This window comes from Sinocyclocheilus rhinocerous, unplaced genomic scaffold (genome assembly GCF_001515625.1).
Source record: "Sinocyclocheilus rhinocerous isolate Xijiao unplaced genomic scaffold, SAMN03320098_v1.1 scaffold1373, whole genome shotgun sequence".
Taxonomy (NCBI): domain Eukaryota; kingdom Metazoa; phylum Chordata; class Actinopteri; order Cypriniformes; family Cyprinidae; genus Sinocyclocheilus; species Sinocyclocheilus rhinocerous.
In genome coordinates, this window is record NW_015641107.1 from 32,254 (window position 1) to 52,233 (window position 19,980).

General features: G+C 35.3%; 1 protein-coding gene and 2 pseudogenes across 4 annotated transcripts in view; 2 read left to right on the forward strand and 1 right to left on the reverse strand.

Annotated features, from left to right (window-relative positions):
- LOC107754618 (transcription factor TFIIIB component B'' homolog) overlaps window positions 1-4,623 on the reverse strand; it is an 18,230-nt gene extending 13,607 nt beyond the window's left edge. For all 4 annotated transcript variants that reach the window (XM_016571131.1, XM_016571130.1, XM_016571132.1 and 1 more), the window contains exons 1-8: window positions 4,543-4,623; window positions 3,655-3,917; window positions 2,429-3,104; window positions 1,305-1,417; window positions 1,081-1,143; window positions 814-984; window positions 557-690; window positions 379-473 (exon numbers count right to left, since the gene is read on the reverse strand). In XM_016571131.1, the coding sequence (XP_016426617.1) occupies window positions 379-473; window positions 557-690; window positions 814-984; window positions 1,081-1,143; window positions 1,305-1,417; window positions 2,429-3,104; window positions 3,655-3,911 (1,509 nt within the window). In that variant the 5' untranslated portion in view covers window positions 3,912-3,917; window positions 4,543-4,623. The remainder of the gene's footprint in view (window positions 1-378; window positions 474-556; window positions 691-813; window positions 985-1,080; window positions 1,144-1,304; window positions 1,418-2,428; window positions 3,105-3,654; window positions 3,918-4,542) is intronic.
- On the forward strand, window positions 4,623-10,872 carry LOC107754638 (general transcription factor 3C polypeptide 5-like; annotated as a pseudogene).
- A 1,299-nt stretch (window positions 10,873-12,171) lies between these two features.
- Window positions 12,172-19,040, forward strand: LOC107754620 (bile salt-activated lipase-like; annotated as a pseudogene).
- The last annotated feature ends 940 nt before the right edge of the window (window positions 19,041-19,980 follow it).

A 19,980-nucleotide genomic window follows, 5' to 3' on the forward strand; every position in this document is an offset into this window, starting at 1 on the left:
CCACCCCACCCCCAGCCAGTCCACGAGAATATTTTCCAAACGTAACCGCTCCGTGGTGTAAAAAAGGTTGGAGACCCCTGTTTTATGGCACCAAACCAGCATATCGTCTGGAGACTGGAGTAACTTTGCCATCATAGTAATAAATTAAATGTTAAAATATATTAAAATAGTTATTTTAAATTGTAATAGTATTTAATCTTAATTATTTTTACTCTATTTTTTAAACAAATAAATACAGCTATGCTGAGCATAAAAGACTTCTTTCAAAAGAAAGAAAGAAATCTTTCAAACCCCAAACAATAGTGTAGATGGTGAAATCAACTACTATATCAAGTATGCGAGTGTGCAGATCATGAAATACAATGATCTTGCGACCACCTTAATCTCCATTCGAGCTCGGTGTGGAAACAGCTGACCAATCATGGAGAAGTCTGTCCCCACCATGCTCATGGCCAAGTAAAACATTTCAGTCTCTGGAATAAAAAAAGAGGATCCTACATAAATTAAATATACAACACATTTTAGATTAAGAAGTGCGTTTTGACGGACTTCTGACCTCCACTGGACCAGGGTTTGGTGTAGGTGCCCTTCCTAAAGCTGGAGTAGGTGGTGGTAGAGCCACGTTCAAATATGGGATCTCTGTCTTCTGCCGGATTGGGTCCTTTTGTCCTTGACACCTGGACTGTTAAACTACACACACCCGCACAACAAAATAAAAAGCTGTTCACCTTCACTTCTATTAAATGATTTCTCTAGCTTCTGGATTACATTTCTCTATGATCAGCAGCTCAGTGGGAAAAAAGCGCCACTGACCTTTCCTCATCTATAATCAGAGAACCATCCTCCGCCACCTTCACCCTGGGCACTAGAAGAGGCTCTTCCTCCCCCAGCTGGGATTCTTCTATTCTTTCCTCGTCTTCTTCATGACCATCATCTTCTACAACCATCTCCTGAACTGATGGAGCAGCTGGAGTCTTAGAAGGCCTGAAGAGAAAAATCATAATTCTAAATCATAACCGAGAAAACACTTTGTTCTATTCATAGTGGCATCAAGGTGACAGACAGAGTGATCAGGCTTACGCTGGTGTAGAAGAGTCATCTAATATTGTCTCTGAAGCTATCTGCTCCTCTTCTGTGAAAGACCTGTACAGAAAAACAAGTCAGGGTTTGATATAAATCAATACACAGAAGATACTGTCATTAGAGGTTTGTCGTAATCTCTGCACAGCATCGCAAATCCAATATCAGCACTTCCATTTCCATGCACTTCTAAAACACACAGAGGGATTAAGAATGGCACATACTTCATTGGGTTGGATACAGGGAGGTAATAGATCAGCTCTCTCATGGTCATTTTGGTGTGGTCTTTGGGTGCCTTGCATTCTCTGATTCCCATCTTGGGTTTCTTCTTGTCTTCCTAGATTTAAGAGGCAATGGAGAGGTCAGGGTATAGCATATTAAAAGCATTGAAATAATTCCCCTATTAAGCACTGATTAAACTGCGATTCAATGAAAATCCTATTTAGCCTGGGACTAAACCTAATCTATACCAAGAATAGGGTTCACATATAAAAGATGTATATATAACACAATATATGTACATTAAATATGTACATACAAGTTACAACATGAGCAAACTTTGCATAACCTGCATAAAACCATTATACAAATATGCAACAGTGTTCAACTTCATACATGTGATTTCATATATTTCATTAAAATGTACACTACTATTAAAAAAGTTTTTTTTTTACTTTATGCTTTTATTTAGCATTAAATTACTCAAAAATGACAGTAGTGAATTTTACAATGTTACTAAAACTTATTTTTCAAATAAATGCTGTTCTAAATTCTGTTTGAATTTTCTATTAATTAAATCCTGGAAAAATCTATCATGGCTTCCACAAAAATATTAAGCAAACTGTTTCCAACACTGATAATAATAAGAAATGAAGGATCATGTGACACTGAAGTCTAGAGTTATGGCTGCTGAAAATTCAGCTTTACCATCACAGGAATAAATTACATTTTAAAATATATTAAAACAGAAAACAGTTATTTTAAATTGTAAAAATATTTTACAATATTCCTGTTTTACTGTATTTTTGATCAAATAAATGAAGCCTTGGTGAACATAAGAGACTCTGTTCCATTCTTTAAAAAACATTTAAAAATCTTACCAACCTGAAACTTAACATGTCTTTATCCAAACATCCAAACATAGATTTTTATTGTTTAATCTTTACCCAGATTTTAGTTTATGGTTTAAATATTTGGAACTAGTTGCCAGTGCTTGTTTGGACCAAAATATAGTTCTTTTGATATTTAAATAAAAAATTAGAACACACCTAAATACTGAGATACAAATCCAGAACCACCGTTTTTCTTTACACAACAGACAAAACACTAATATAAAACACATACACACCTTTTGTTTGTTCATTTCTTTTTTAAGAAGCTCCCGAAGTTTCCTTGCCTGAGCTAACCTGACAATGTCTGCTGGGTCGTTCAGAGATTTCAAGGAATTGACTATCTTCGATGGCGACTTAAGTTTCTTAAGTCTTTCTCTTAACAGATCCATTTGGCTTTGGCCCGGAGGCGGCCCAGAATCACTCTCCTGTAGTACAGCCACGTCTTCCACAGCAGGACGAGCCAGAGGGTTTTCATGAACCAAAACGGTCTCAGGTTGGGAAGTTATAAGGGGATGTTGGGACTCCCCTTGCTGGACAGTCAGCGGCACAAGAGTGTCCTCCAATCTCCCATCCTTTTGCGTCTCTGTCTCTTGGTCATTCTGCAGTGGGGCTGCAGGGATGGGCTGAACTTTGGCCTGTCTGCCTCCTCCAGAAGGTCTCCGTCTTCCAGGAAGTCTGGGGTTGCTGACAGGCTCAGGTATCTGAAGGGAAGACTCTTCAGTGGGGGAGTTTTCAGGTTCACTGGGTGTTACTGGTTTTACAGGGGATTTGGATGGGGATTTAGGAGTCCTAGAGGAGGCTCGTGGTTTGGCCAGGTTGGGCAGAGCTGTGAAGCGTTTCCTCCTCTGAGGGCCAGAAGTCACAGAGGTGCTTGTTGAATCCTGGGCATCAGAACTTTTAGATGCTGCATCCCTGTTGTGAAGCAAAGCACCAGTGATAAAACATGCTAACTCTCTTGCATAAAGTAATATGTCACCTAACAAAAAGAACATTTTGAGAAACAGACCAAAATTTAAGAGTAGTTTACATTAAACTTCAAGCAGCTTTAGCAATAATTTGCTAAACTAAAATTAATCTTCTATAATCAGTAATTATTAGACATACATTTTTTATGACCTAATATTAACTGACAACTTGATGGAACATTTGAATTTTTAAAGATAAATTTGTCACACTTCAATAAAAAACTTAACAGTGAATAAAATCATTCAAAAAGGTGAAACCCCTTTATTAAAAGCTGCTTTACAGCTGAATTTATATTCATTTAAAAATGTAAAAACATTTGCAACATCATTAACAAGTGTTACATATTATATATGCATAAAATATATGTATGAAAAAAAGTTTCAAAAACTACCCTGATGTCTTTATTCCAATAGCATGATTCTAAATAATAAATATACAAAATTACTCTTTAATTAAATGTAATTGACGTTTATTAAATTGAAGGTGTCAGACTCACTCTCCATGTCTACTAGTCTCCAACTGGTCTCTAGGGCAGCTACTCTGAGACGCTTCCTCATTGGTCGGCTCCAAAGCTGCTATAGGCGAGTCAGTCTTCAACTTCTCAGCCGTGACCTGTGACCCCTCAGATGAAGCGGAGTCAGCAGAAGCCTGGGGATGCTGAACATTATCTACAGACGCATCTCGAGAGGCTGTCTGAGCTCGACCTGTGGGCTTTACATTGGGCCGAACACTGATTCTCGATCTGCGTATCATGTTTCTCTGTATAGAGGGAAAAGCATATATAGAGGATGAATATATATATATATATATATATTATACATATGCATATGCATGAATAGTTTGGAGGAAAACGCATGCATGCATTCATGCATATATATATATATATATATGCATGAATACTTTTTCCAATAATCCTTCCGCGGGTCTCAAATTAATTTTGAGTTGAAGGTGGTCAGGAAGTCTTAGTCCCAATTCGATTAAATGTAACAGACCCATATATGTCTGTTAAATTAATAATAACAAAAAATTAAAATAAACAGCAAAATGTGACAACTACCACAGTAGTGACGTTTACAACATTTAATAATAATAATAATTTAATTTAATAATAACATTTCAGTTCATTCAACTCTTTCGAAAACATTTACGTGCTACTTTAAATCGAATTTTCATTTGTCATTCCAAAGCACAATTATTTAGTTTACAGCTACATTTCTACAAATCTGAATTTCTACAAATGTTTTTTTTTTTTTTTTGACTGGCCATTGAGAGGGTCCTGGTCAACAACGTCCTTTAACCTCATAGGCTGGTCGGTTTAATAGAGCAACGTTGCTTTCTTCTACATCATAATGAGTTTAAGGCCGTGACCATATCAAAAACTTACTTTATTTGGTAATCCAGGGTGATTTTATAGTAAAATCTTCAGCGGCTCACGTCCTCCATGTTTGTTGTTTGTTACTGGGCATGCGCACTGTGAGGTCCGGAACGAAAGTTTTTCTCCTGACTCGCGGTTCCACCCGGATGATTTTCACAAGCGGACACGTTCCTGTACATGCTATTTACCAAGGCACTGTATCATAGAAATACACAATTCAAGAGATGATTTTTCCTTATGCTTAATCCTAGAGCAAAAATCGTTTAAAAACGGATCTGCTGGTTACAAGCAATCCTGCTTCGTCAGGCACAGATGTGAAAAACAAAGGAGAAAGCAAGGATACAGCTGTTGTGTCAGGCAATACAGCAGCACTGGCCCTGTCTGACACTAGTCTAGTGAGTGTTGAATACCCAGGAGTCGTCAACAATGTGGACACAATGCTGGAAAGCATTGGAGGCGAAGAAGGGGTGTCCAAGGTGATCACATTCTGCTTTAGATTAAATAGATACACGGTTAAGACTGTGTTCATTTAGACTCTTGTATTGCAGTTTGAATTGTTGTTACTGCTGAGTCTTTGTGAATTACATTAGTCTTTACAGGGCTGATGAATGTGATAGCAGTGGTTTGCCTGTCAAATATTTTATTTGTAAGTTTATTGTAAAGCTATTGTGATATTTCTTTATATTAAGGAATAAATCTATTGTTTATATGTATTTACATTTAATGACACTTTTTTCTCTATAATAACAATAAATATGAGATTACAGTAAAAACAGTCATATTGTTATAAATAGTTGCAATTTAAAATAGTTGTTTTCTATTTGAATATATTTTCAAATGTAATTTATTCCTGTGATGGCAAAGCCGAATTTTCAGCATCATTACTCCAGTCTTCAGTTTCACATGATCCTTCAGAAATCATTCTATTATGCTGATTTGCTGCTCAAGAAATATTTCTTATTATTATCAATGCTAAAAAAAAGTTATGCTGCTTAATATATTTGTGGAAACCCTTCTTTAAGGTTTTTGTTGAACAGAAAGTTCACAAGAATAGCATTTATTTGAGAAAGAAAACTTTTCCAACGTTATAAATGTCTTTAATATCAATTTTGATCAGTTTAATGCATCCTGGCTGAATAAAAGTATTAATTTCTTTAAAAGAAAATCTCACTGACCTTAAACTTTTGACTGGAAGTGTAACTGTATATGTATTCGTGTGTGTATTGAGTGTTATATGGATTGTATTTGAGTCTTAGATTTTTCTGAATAGACATATGCAGATTCTTCTAAAAGACTTGAACTCCGTTTTCGGCCGAAGGATCCGTTTTGCTATCCTGCTATCCGCTACTCCTTCACCAACCTGCTGCTCAGAGTGCGCCGCAGAACCCGCGAAGGAAACAGTGCAGAAACTCAAATAAGCATGGATATTGTGGGACTTATTGAAATCACATATACATTTCAAGGTATAAAATTCTTAAGTTCACCTACTAGTGTTTTCTTAAAAATAATTTTAAGAATTTTATTATTATTATTTTAAAATTTTGGTGTAGGATTTGAAACAATCTTTTCGTGGAAATTGCTGGTAAATGTAAAAAATGATTACAAAGAAACAGTAACACGATGAATTAAACATGAAATAGTTGGGTTTTTTGTAAAATGTACACAACAACAAATATATATATATATATGCTACATGACATGACTACAGTTTTTTTTTCTTTTGTAACAATTTTAATTACATGGGCTTACTTAAAGGGCTAATTCTGAAAAAAAAAAAAAAAGTCATTCAGGTTTGGAATTACATAAGGGTTTAAGTTTTTGGTGGACTGTCTCTTTAATAATCACACAGTCACACCTTTGATTCTTCAGGAATGGCAGACCTCCAGTACCTAGCGACTCACAACGATGCAGATGGAAACCAGATGTCTTTGTATGACGAGATCATTTTGCGCTAACCCGAGAAGAAAGAATTCTACGACAGTCCTGTGCCTCTTTTCCTTCCTCCTCCCATTTTTTTTCTCGTCTGGATACCGCTGTGATTATTACTATCGTCCAGATGTATTGCACAGGTAAGCTGGAGAAAGACCTGAAATCTCACGAGTTGACTAGCTGCTACTGCAAATGATTCAGAAAGAACTTCTGTTCTGAGTTCAGCTGTATGTGTGTTTTGGTGGTTTGATTTGTTGATTACATTTGTTGGCTTCCCACTAAACAGCAGGGAGACTGCAATGCAGGCTGTTCTTCTAAAAGATCATCTTATTGCCCCAAATCGAGCTCACCGGCCAAACAATGCCATTTTTGTCAACTTCGATGACAAAACTATACCAACAGCACCTCTAGAAGCTTCTGTGACAAGCTGGAAGAAGGTCTGCGTCCATCCTAATGATGTAAAGGCAGAGCAGCAACTCCGACAGGTTAGTATAATGGATATACATGTTTTTCATGTGTTAAATCAACCATCTGTGAGAGAGCACACCATTACAGCATTTGATTTGAATCCAAAAAAAAAAGTAAATGTTTTTTATGAGGGACTAAACTAAAAAACCAACAGCACTGTTCAGAAATAATGACTTTAAGCAATTGATTATATGTATAAAATGTACAATATATTTTAGGCAAGATAATCAGATATACACTACTGTTCAAAATTTAGGGGTCATTAAGATTATTTTTTAATACTTTTATTCAGCAAGTTCACACTAAATTCATCAAAAGAGACAGTAAAGACATTTATAATATTACAAAAGATTTCTATTTCAAATGAACACTGTTCTTTTTAACGTTCTAGTAAACGTATTAAAGAATCCTGAAAAGCACCAAATCAGCATAATAGAATGATTTCTGTTTTTAAGGATCATGTGACACTGTAATCTATAGCGTAATGACTGATGAAAATTCAGCTTTATCAACACAGGAATACATTACATTTTAAAATATATTAAACAGTAAATTATAATAATATTTCACAATATCTACAGTATTTTTGATCAAATAAATACAGCCTTGGTTGGTGATCATAAGAGACTTCTTTCAAAATCATTTAAAAAAATCTTACTGACTAAACTTTTGAACAGTCGTCTATATATGTAGTTTGAGAGTGCAGGGTGACTTGTTTAAATCATTCTCAGTGCTTCATGGGAGTGGGCGGTCGACAACTAGGTGAAGGGATAAAAACTATAAGTTGCGTTTAAAAACAGAAGCTGTAAAAAATCAGCTTGAGCAACTATTGGAAAACATGGTGGAATGTTATGGGAAAATGTCCTTATCTTATCCTAATCCCACCTGTGCTCCAAAGCTATTTCATTCTGAAATACTGATTAATTTGATTTCGCCTCCGCAGTTTTTTGAGAAAAGGCCCATATGGTCTCGCAATTCAGTCAAGACCAACATTAACATTCACCCTGAGAAAATGAAGCACCTCCTCCCGTATGTGGCGTACTACATGGTGAGTTTTCACTACATGAAAAGTTTAATAAACTTAAATACGATGTGTTAAAATACCGTCTCCTATCCCAGCTTTTTGCACAGAAAGCCATTAGTGGTGCAAACACTCATATGTGGCACTATCAACTGTTCTCGGTTTGTTAGTATGGCCAGTTGTACCAAAATTGGTTCAACCAAAGGTGTGAGATTGGGGTGGGGCGACCTGTTTGTCTGGACTAAAGGTCAAGGTTTGGCTGGTAAATATAGGCTGGTTAGCCCCTGCTGGTAGATTCTGTAACTACACTTTTATGTTGCCAAAAAGCGTCCGACTTCAAGTTTATGCAAAACATGATGACACCTGTTTTGAGTCTGTCACAAATTTGTTTATTTGATTAGTGACCTATAATCTGTTAAAAAAGTTTATTTCTAGGCTTAAATTCAATTTTAATTCCCAGATTTTCCATGTAGACCCTACTGTATATCCCTTGTGCATCAATTTAAAAGAGTTAAGCCCCGTTCACACCGCCAGCGACTTTTTCGCTGTATGTCGCAGAAGTCCTTCAAGGACAAAAATGTCCATGTCAATACAAATATTTTATAGTAAAAAAATTTCCCCGTTTTCACTAACATAGATCTTTTGCCATTATGATCGTCCTGATCATAACTACCAAAAAATTTTCATTTTCAGGATTTTAATCCTCTAAATGCCAGTTTGTTTACATAATGCCACTGTTGTTTTTTATGATCGTTTTTATTTTCCATATACTAAATATTAAGCAGATTTTTCTTTTCTTTCCTTTTTTGGATTAATACAGTCTGATATGCATACCAATATACCCACACAATTATAATTACATCATTTCAATTCAGTTGGCCTTTTTTTCAGCAGAAGCAGAAAACCAGGAAAAAACGAGTACTTGCTCCATAGGCAAAAACTATATAAAATATAAAATATTGCCATCAGGTGAAAAAAAGTAAACAATTTAAAAAGATTAAAAATAGTAAAAACGTTGAAGCCTCCCCATTAGAATGTAAACCTATTAACAAAGAATGCATGGTTTTATGCCTAAATGGCACTGGGATTAAATATTTAATGAGTTTCATTGGGCACATTTTTGTCTTTAAGGTCCTGAGTGTAACTATTTTTTGTACCTAGTGTAAAATAGATTTCTGAAAGGAAATGAGGGTGAAATATTAAAATTCCAATAAAAATACAAAATGTATGCTGTTTGCATTAACACAGCAAAAAATGATCACAAAAACAACAATGAAAATGTCCTCAAGGATGCACAAGGGATATCTAGGGATAGTTTTACATGAAGATATATTTTTATGTGTAGTTAACAGGGCCGTGGAGGAGTTTGTGGGTCAGGTTTGGATATGATCCTCGAAAGACAGCTGAAGCAAAAATCTACCAGGTTCTAGACTTCAGGATCCACTATGGAATGAAACATGGTGAGCGATCAACACAAACACATTCATAACAACCCCGAATGTAATTCAGTCCTGGATAAAACATGCCCAGAATGCTATGAAGAGTTGTCCATTAGTGCACAGAATCTGTTTTGGACATCAGACGCGAGTATAAATGAAAACACATCTAATTCCAGTGATTTTTCTGTCTCACTAGGATTTGGTGTCAATGACATGCCAGTGAAACCCAAGAGAAGTGCTTATCATTACAGCCGCCCAACCACTATCAACAGGGCAGGTACACAGATGCAAATGTTCTGGCACACAATATTCCCTTAAAGCGTTAATTATATCTTTTTTATTTAGGTTTTCACATTTGCCGCCCACTTTCAGACCTTTAGAATCCAATAGGACTTTGGTTCTGAAATGTAAAGGGGTCATATGATGCAATTTCAATTTTTCCTTTCTCTTTGGAGTGTTACAAGCTCTTGGTGCATAAAGAAGATCTGTAAAGTTGCTAAAAAAGTTTGGGGTCGGTAAGATTTTTAAATGTTTTTGAAGGAAGCCCACAATGCCTGCATTTATTTGATTAAAAATACAGTAAAAACAGTAATAATGTGAAATATTATTACAGTATTTAAATCAATTGTTTTCTGTTTTCATGTATTTACATATGTAATTTATTCTTGTGATGTCCAAAGCTAAATTTCCAGCAGACATTCCTCCAGTCTTCAGTGTCACATGATCCTTCAGAAATCATTCTGATATGCTGATTTGCTGCTCGCAATGTGGAGTTTTTGTGGAAACTGTGATACATTTTTTTCAGGATTCTTTGATGAATGGAAAGTTCAAAAGAACAGAATTTATTTGAAAATCTTTTATAACATATTAAATGTCCTTACTGTCACTTTTAAACATTTTAATGCATCCTTGCTGATTGAAATAATGAATTTCTTTGTTTAAAAAAAAAGCTAACCCCAAACTTTTAAATGGTTGTATAGTATATTAGACACTTTAATTGCAAACAATCAAAAAGATGGTAGCATCTTGTTTTTCTTTAGTTCCTCAACCTGCTAGTGTGACTGACATCACCCAGGAAAGTACTTCATCTTCAGGACCCAAACCTGCCACTACCAAGTACTTACTAAAGGTATTCTCAGTTATTTAAAGTGTTATATAACAGTGGATTTTGCCTTGATCAATAACTAATGTCTAGGAGGAGTTAAACCAGTTTTGTGGAATGTTCTCTCAAGGACTCTGTCTACATCTTCCGGGAGGGAATGCTTCCTCATTTATTCAGTGACTACAAGACCCTCCGTCTCACTCCTCCTGACCTTTGCAGCACTTCTTTTCCCCTCTTTTTAGAATAAAGAATATCGTCCATGAGAATGATGGGAAAGAGGAAGTGTGTGATGAGAGAGATGGCTGGTGTGTGCCTCATACAGCCGACGAGCTCAGGAATATCATCTCTGGAATGATCCAACAACACGTCCAAGCCAACCGCCCAGCCTAAAACACAAAAAATAACGCATTGTTAATTATTATATATAATAGCAAAATAATATTTATTAAATAGAAATAGTTTGTTGTTTTTATTATATTGACATTTTATTGCTGCAGCTTCATCTACCCAAAAGGCCTGTAAGAACTAAACCCAAAACTGTTGACAGCGGTGAGGAGGAAGATGAAGATGATGATGATGATGATGATTACAAGCCCTCTGATGGGAGTGACAGGGAAATGGAAACTGAGATTGCAGATCACATGTAATTCCCCTTTAGTTTTATCTATGAAGCTTATAAAGGTTTTGTTATGCAAATGTTAATGTAAAAAAGCAACTTTGTATAGTGATAGAAATTAGTTTGACATGTTTTTTCCTGTTTGGATAAAAAATGGTTTTGTCAAATGAACTAAATGTGAGTAAATTCTTCAAGAAAGTAGCTGACATACAGTAATAAGAGAGAAGTCAGGACTACGTGTTTAAATATATATATTATGTAAAAGCATTTTTGTTTTTATAAGAAATTATTACTTTTATTCAGAAAGGATGCATTAAATTGATCAGTACAAACAGTGACAGTAAAGATTTACATTGTTACAAAAGATTTCTATTTCAAATAAATGCTGTTCTCATGTACTTTCTATTCATCAAATAATCCTGAAAAATCAAAAATTTTATCAGTTTCCTCAAAATATTAAGCCGTTTTCTGTAATAACAGTACCTGTTTTCAATACTGATAATAATAAGAAATGTTTCTTAAGCAGCAAATCAGCATATTAGAATGATTTCTGAAGGATCATGTGACACTGAAGACTTTGTCACTTTATTGTCAGCTTTATTGCCACTTTAAAATACTGCTGTTTTTACTGCATTTTTTGTCAAATAAATGCAGCCTTCTTTTATTTTATTTTTATTTAATATTTATTTATTTTGTAGGCAAGACTTTAAGGTGAGTTTGTACAGAAACTGAATTTCAAAAATGAATCCAACAAATAAGTGTGACAACTAGTCATTTTGGCAGATGGTGAATTGACTTAATTTCTTTAAACACTTGCTAAACATAAACATAAATATTTCTCTGCAATGGAAAAATGTGTTGTTGAGATAAAAACTTCTAAATGAACTCCACACAAATTTTCCATGAGAGTTTAACACAACTGCACATATGTTGTCCAGTTAATACTTTTATACAGGGACGGTGTACTTTAAAGATATGGTTTTGGCACACATTGAATACGAGATATGATTTGGCCTGTTTATAAAAGCAACAGAACTCCCTTCAATGCCACACTTGCAGCAACTGTCTGGGATGCTGGGAGTTTTCATCTCTGTCGCCCTCATTCTGGGCACAGCAAATGCAGCTTCTGTGAGTCTTCTGTATGTTTAACAGTTCATTATGTTTATGTAGTAGTTTAGTTTAATAATGAAGTTATTATTAAGTATTATATTACTAAATAACTCTATCACTTAAAATGATATCTATTTTAACTTTTAACACAAGGCCCCTAAGGAGATGATAATGGGGAAAAATCATGAAATGGAAGGAAAAATTATTTGAATTATTCTGAGAAACTTTGCCTTGCAAATCTTTTCATACAATTTAGCTGAACATGGCTAAAATGCTAAATATGCTACACTGCAATTTCTACCAAAATTGCACTGCAGTTGGGAGCGGTGTACACCGAGGGAGGGATGGTACAGGGAGAGAAATATAGTGTTGGACTCTTCCACTATATGGACGTGTTCAAGGGAATCCCCTTCGCCGCAGCACCTGACAGATTAGAGAAGCCCGTTCCTCACCCAGGCTGGGACGGTGAGCATGCCTGTGTTGTGAAAGTATGTTTAGATGTTTTCAGGCACAGCTAGGGTCTAAAATATGTGAGTGTACTGACAGTGCACTCCTGCTGACTCTACCTGCACAGGTGTTCTGAAAGCCACTGACTACAGAAAGAGATGCATGCAGCTCAATCTTCTCGCTACTGATGTCGTGGGCAGTGAGGACTGTCTCTACCTGAACATCTGGGTCCCTCAGGGCAGTACTGGTAACACAAACTTGTTCTAATTCACAAGGCAAAACAAAAACATATGTTTAAGGGATAGTTCACTCAAAACTTACAATTCTGTCATCATTTACTAGCCCTTATGTCATTCCAAACTTCTGAGTAAGAAAAAAGAACATTTTATTCCATACAATTAAAGTCAATTTTTTTTGACTGTTGTGTTTGATGGGTGAAACTAACTAGCATTAAACTATAGAATAATTTATCTACAAATATTGTGTCAAATGAAAGAATTTGCCGTCTGGCTTGACACCTTCTCCTTTGTAGTCTCTTCCAATCTGCCTGTTAGGTGTTCATCTATGGTGGTGGCTTCCTGCTTGGTGGTGGTCAGGGTGCAAAACTTCTTGAACAACTACCTGTATGATGGACAGGAGATCGCAGACAGAGGAAATGTCATCGTGGTGACATTCAACTACCGTGTCGGATCCCTCGGATTTTTTTTTTAATATTGGGTTTTCCAGAAAATCTTCACAAAAGCACTGAAACAGTTTTTCTTCCACCTCATATTAATTCCAGCACACAAGTTTTGTGAGAGGACACAAAGGTATTGCAATAAAAGTTTATTATTTTGCAAACATCATGGAAATGATGTTACTTTTAAAGGGGTCATATGATGTTGCTAAAAAGAACATTATTTTGTGTATTTGGTGTAATGAAATGTTTATGCAGTTTAAGGTTCAAAAAACACATTATTTTCCACATACTGTACATTATTGTTTCTCCTCTATGCCCCGCCTTTCTGAAACGCGTCTACAGATCTTCTTTATGCACCAAGAGCTTGTAACACTCCAAAGAGAAAGGAAAAATTGAAATTGCATCATATGACCCCTTTAAAAGTTTGGAAATGATGGAACATCATGGAAATGATGTTACTTTTAAAAGTTTTTGGAACATTCTGAAATTAGTTTAAAAACAGTGGAACATTTAAAAAACTACACATTATGATTTGTACTAATGTTTTAAGAACATCATGATTAAAGATCAGATAACATGAATGTTTTGAAAGAATTAACATTACTGGAAGAATGTTATTCATAACTTTGAAAGAACCTTGCCAGAACGTTAGCTAAAGTTCTTAGAATGTTCCCTGTTAGCTGGATAGAAGCTCCAGTCAAACTTTTGGACCCCACTGTATACATGTATGTATATATGTATGGATTGATTGACTGTAGTATTTAAATGATGACCTGAGCATGTCCTGCTCGATAGGAAACTATGGCCTGTGGGATCAGCACGCCGCTATCTCCTGGGTACACAGAAACATCAGGGCTTTCGGTGGCAATCCAGACAACATTACCATCTTTGGGGAGTCAGCAGGGGGAGCCAGCGTGAACTTCCAGGTGCTGCATTAAAAAAATAAATAAAAATGGTTTATTTTATTTTTTGCTTGCATGTCTTTGTGTGTCATTCTGGCGGAAGAGTGAGCACATTTGTGAAAATGTCTTAACAAATAGTGCAAAGTGACATTTGAAGTAGCCCACACAATATTAAAAATGCTCATAGATTGTTAAATAATGTTTTCTCTCTAAATCTAATGGCAACAGGTTTGCAAAAGTGTTTGGTTTATAAGTATGAAAGCCATGAGAGGTTCTCAGTAATATAGCTTCTAATTTCTGTGTGTGTGTCCCATCCTGCACAGATTCTTTCCCCTAAAAACATGGGCCTGATCCGCAGAGCTATCTCACAGAGTGGTGTTGCTCTCTGTCCCTGGGCTGTCAACAGAAATCCCCGACAGTATGCTGAGGAGGCGAGCTTCACTTTTACTCATTATAAAACAGACTTGGTACATTGCGTACAGTACTAGCATTTGATATCATTCCCAGCCTTTTACAAAATACTTTAGTGTACACTTGCTAGTGTTTACTTAGTGAAGTCACCTGTTCTGTTTCACATACAGACTGACATCTCAATGTTTTTGGTTTTGCAAGGTTTGCAAGATTGCAAGGAAGGTAGGATGCCCCACTGATAGCGGGATGGTGGCTTGTCTGAGGAGGACAGATCCAAAGACTGTAACTCTTGCTGGGAGTGTGAACTTCAGTGCATCTGCTTCTCGTAAGAACATTTACAGTGGCTGCTTGTGCCCTTTTAGCCCTTTACATGCTTTTAAAGCAATAGTTCAACCAAAATTCAAATTTATTTACTCACTGAAGTAAATGCTGTCATAATTTGCATTTTTGGGTGAACTGGCTGAACGTCTGCTCACATGCTGTTTTATATATATTGGCTTTTATTTTTGTATTTTCTTTTATTGTTTTTTAATATATCTATATAGTTTTAAATTATTTTTATTTCAGTTTTAGTTATTTTAGTACATCAAGTTAAAATGAAAATGAGAAATGTTGCTTTGACAACTAGCTGAAGTAAAAAAAATTTTTTTTTTTTTTTTAACATTTTATTTCAAGTAATGAAACTTTGAAATTTTATAGCTTTAGTTTTAGTTACTTACAATAACTCTGGCACAAAACCAAAGTCAATGCAAAGCAAAGTCAAAATATCAAATCTGACCATCTTTTTCAGATCCCATTGTACACAATCTGGCTCTGTCCCCCGTCATCGATGGTGACTTCCTCCCCGGCGAGCCTGAAACCCTTTTCGGGAATGCTGCTGACATTGACTACATCGCTGGAGTCAATGACATGGACGGCCACATCTTTGCCACCATTGACATCCCCTCTCTCAACAACGCACTTGTGTCCACCCCTGTGTAAGTGTGCGACATTAAAGAGTCACCTGGAATCATTCTGAGGTTTTTTAAAGACCCTATAAAATCAGAAACAAGGTTTTATGCATTTTTGTCTGCTAGCTTTGAAGCATCTACATGCTAGTGTACTATTTAACTTTTAACAAACCTATACAGACATTTTTTTCTGGCCACAGTATATTTGCTCAATATTTTTTTTAAACATATACTTAATGTCTGTAAACAGTGCACAAGTAAAAAAAAAAAACACTTATTAAACATTTAAAGGGATAGTTCACTCAAAAATTAAAATTACCCCATGTTTTACTCACCCTCAAGCCATCCTAGGTGTATATGACTTTCTTCTTTCAGACGAATAGAATCAGAGTTTTATTAAATAATGTCCTGGCTCTTTCAAGCTTTATAATGGCAGTGCATGGTGGTCAAGATTTTGAAGCCCAAAAAAGTGCATCCATCTGTCATAAAAAGTACTCCACAAGGCTCCGGGGGGTTAATAAAGGCCTTCTGAAGTGAATCGATGCATTTGTGTAAGACAAATATCCAAATTTAAAACTTTATAAACCGTAATCTCTAGCTTCCGCTACCTGTCATACTCGCGTTCACGAGAGAGTGACGTTCCAGCGGATGACGTATAGGATGTAGTCATAGCGTAAGCTCCGGTGAGAAGCAACGAACGCGGAAGCACAGAAGAGATACCAAAACAAAACACCTCTCACGAATTGGAAGTACAAAATTAGATTTTGTAAAGAAAAATGTTGGAGGATTTCGATATAAGCCAAGAGGAGACAGTTTCCTTTACAGTAAACAAAACTTGGATATCACGAGACTAGCATAATCTCACCAGAGCTTACACTATGCCAACGTCCTACGTCATCCACTGGAACGCACTTTTTATGATGGATGGATGCACTTTTTTGGGCTTCAAAATCTCGACCATCGTTCAGTGCCATTATAAAGCTTGGAAGAGCCAGGACATTTTTTAATATAACTCCGATTGCATTCGTCTGAAAGAAGAAAGTCATATACACCTAGGATGGCTTGAGGGTGAGTAAAACATGGGGTAATTTTCATTTTTGGGTGAACTATCTCTTTAAGTTACAAAATAAATCACAAAATGTACTTCAAGGGCCAATAAAATACATTTCCAATCTTAAGATAAATGTTATTTATATATAAATATATACAGGTGCATCTCAATAAATTAGAATGTCGTGGAAAAGTTAATTTATTTCAGTAATTGAGGAAATACATATAAGCAACTAAAATGTGCATGTGTATGTATACATATTGTAACATCTATTTTATCTATATATTTTGCCCATTTTTTGTATTTTTAAAAACAAATTTAAAATACACTACCGTTCAAACATTTGCCATCGGTAAAAACTCTTTTTTGTTGTTGTTGTTGTTTTTTTTAAATAAGTCTATTATACTCACCATGGCTGCATATATTTGATCAAATAAATTAAAATAAATTTTTGTAATATTATTGTGGAAACAGTGATACATTTTTTCAGGATTCTTTGAAGAACAGAAGGTTCAAGAGAAAAGCATTTATTAAGAATAAAAATAGTAACATTATAATTAATGCATCCTTGCTGAATAAAAGTACAGTTCAAAAGAACTGCATTTGTTTGAAAGCGAAGTCATTATAAATGTCTTTTGCTGTCACTTCTGATCAATGTTATGCATTCTTGCTGAATAAAAGTATAAATTTTTTTTTTTAATCATACAGATCCCAAACTTTTTGAATGGTACTGTATATCTGAAAATATATTTTGTACTGTATAGGTATATACACATTTAAAAAAAAATTTTTTTTTCTTATGTCTTCCCTTTTAACAAAGGAACAAACCAATATGCCCTGTGCAGAAAACACCTGTCAAGTCATTTCATGGGGCCTTTAATGGCCATGATTTAAAAAAAAAAAACTGCTATTGATTTCTAACAGGGAGGATGTCAGGGCTCTCTCGATTGCCCTGTCTGAATCTAGAGGACCAGATGCTGGTGTCGCAACTTATGAGGAGTACACAGTCAATTGGGGTAGCAAACCTAGTGATACGGACGTTAAGAAAACAATTGTTGACATGGAGACGGATTACATCTTCCTGGTGCCAACCCAAGCGACCCTGTACCTCCACTCTGACCATGCTAAGTAAGACTCCATCTTCTTATTTACTGACTTCTAAAAGTAGAAACCTTAAAAACAACCTTTTCTTCCCCATTAGATCTGGAAGAACCTACTCCTACCTGTTCTCTGAGCCCTCTCGCATGCCTATCTTCCCACTCTGGATGGGTGCCGATCACGCTGATGACCTTCAGTTTGTGTTTGGGAAGCCTTTCAGCACTCCTCTGGGCTACTTTCCTCGCCATCGTGACGTCGCCAAATACATGATTTCCTACTGGACCAATTTTGCTCAAACTGGGTATATAGAGATTAAAATACTTACAATATTATAATACTTCATCCTATTCCACTTGAATGTGTAGGAACAACTGTAATAATGAAAATATAAATAAGAGTATTATGGTACTTGACCTGTCTATTTTTGTGCAATTCCATTTGGTGCCACTCAGTTATTTTAGTATTGAGATTATTTTGATTGAGAATATTTTGAGTTTGCTTCTATTTTTTTATTTTCCGTTTTCATTTTAATTTCAGTTAATGTTTTCATTTTTATTAGTTATTGTTTTTATGTCTATATATCGTTTTTATTTGTATTCCAGTTTTAGTTTTGGTTGTTTTAGTACATTAAGTTAAACTGAATGAAAATGAAAAATGCTGCTTTGACAACTGGCTGCAATATATATATATTTTTAAATATGAAGGTATATATATATATATATATATGTATGTGTATATATATACATATATATATATATGTGTATGTACATACATATATATATATATATATATATGTATATGTATATATATACACACATATATATATATATATATATATATATCTTGGAAGGTTTTTGGGTGAACTATTCCTTTAACATTAATTTTATTTCAAGTAACAAAATTATTTTTTAGTTTTAGTTAACTATAATAACCCTGGTGTCACTTGTGGCGCATGATGATAGCTAATAAGTCATTTCTAACTTCCCTCATTGTCTGTCTTCCTTTCTCCCTCACAGTGATCCTAGCAAAGGTGAGTCCAGTGTTCCTGTAAGCTGGCCTGAATTTGCCAGCAGTGGCCATCAGTACCTAGATATCAACAACAAGATGAACAGTGACAGCGTGAAGGAGATGTTGAGAACACGCTTGGTTTACTACTGGACTACCGTCTTTGCCAGCTTTCCTGCCGTCCAGAAGAGCTGAGCACTAGCAACCCGACTAGAGAATCGTGTAGCCATTTAGCAGTGAATATGATGCTAAGATTCATGCAATAAACAAAATATAAGATGATCAAAAGAAGCTGTCATATTTTCTGTATTAACTTGCCATTATATTAAAAGAATACGATGCTGTTTTGTGCTCCAATAAGCTGAGAGAAAGTTTACTGAAGATAACATTTTCTTATCAGTTAACATCATTTCTATGATTCTTATAAGCTCAGATAACTCCAATACATTAATACAGTTATCTAGCAATATTGTGGATAAATGTGGAGACTTGGGCATGGCCATATAACCCTAAACAATAGAAGGGGCCCTGAACAAACTGCCCCTGGTGCTTTCGGTCCCCTTAAAGTTTGAATTTAGTCAGGACCTCACTGGAACAAAACATGGACATAGAATATATATAATACATCTAAGGACAGCAATATGAGCTGATATTGAACATCTATAGTAAATAATGGAGCTGTAAACCATAAAAAAGTGACAAATGCATATTGTATGTGCTAGTGGACACATGATTAACCTTCACGACCCTTGGCATAGTTGGCTGCTAGCATGTAAAAAAAAAATTTATTAAAAAAAAAAAACATATCAGCAGAATAAAATGAATAATAACATAACATAAAAAAGTAAGTCTTCAATGTAAAAATTTTTTTATTAGATATATATAATGATAAATTATATAATGATCAAATATCAAAGAAATAGTTCACCAAAAAATGAAAATTTGCTGAAAATGTACTCATACTCAGGCCATCCAAGATGTAGATGAGTTTGTTCATCATTGGGACAGATTTGGAAAAATTTAACATTACATCACTTGCTTGCCAATGGATCCTCTGCATTGAATGGGTGCCGTCAGAATGAGGCCATGGAATTATGGTGCAATTTAGTTTTTCACAAAATTATTCTAATAACTTATACAAAGGTCTTGTTTATGGATTGTGATACTGGTCTATCTGAGACTGACAAAGTGCTGCGCAGATGCAGATCTGAGACTGAAA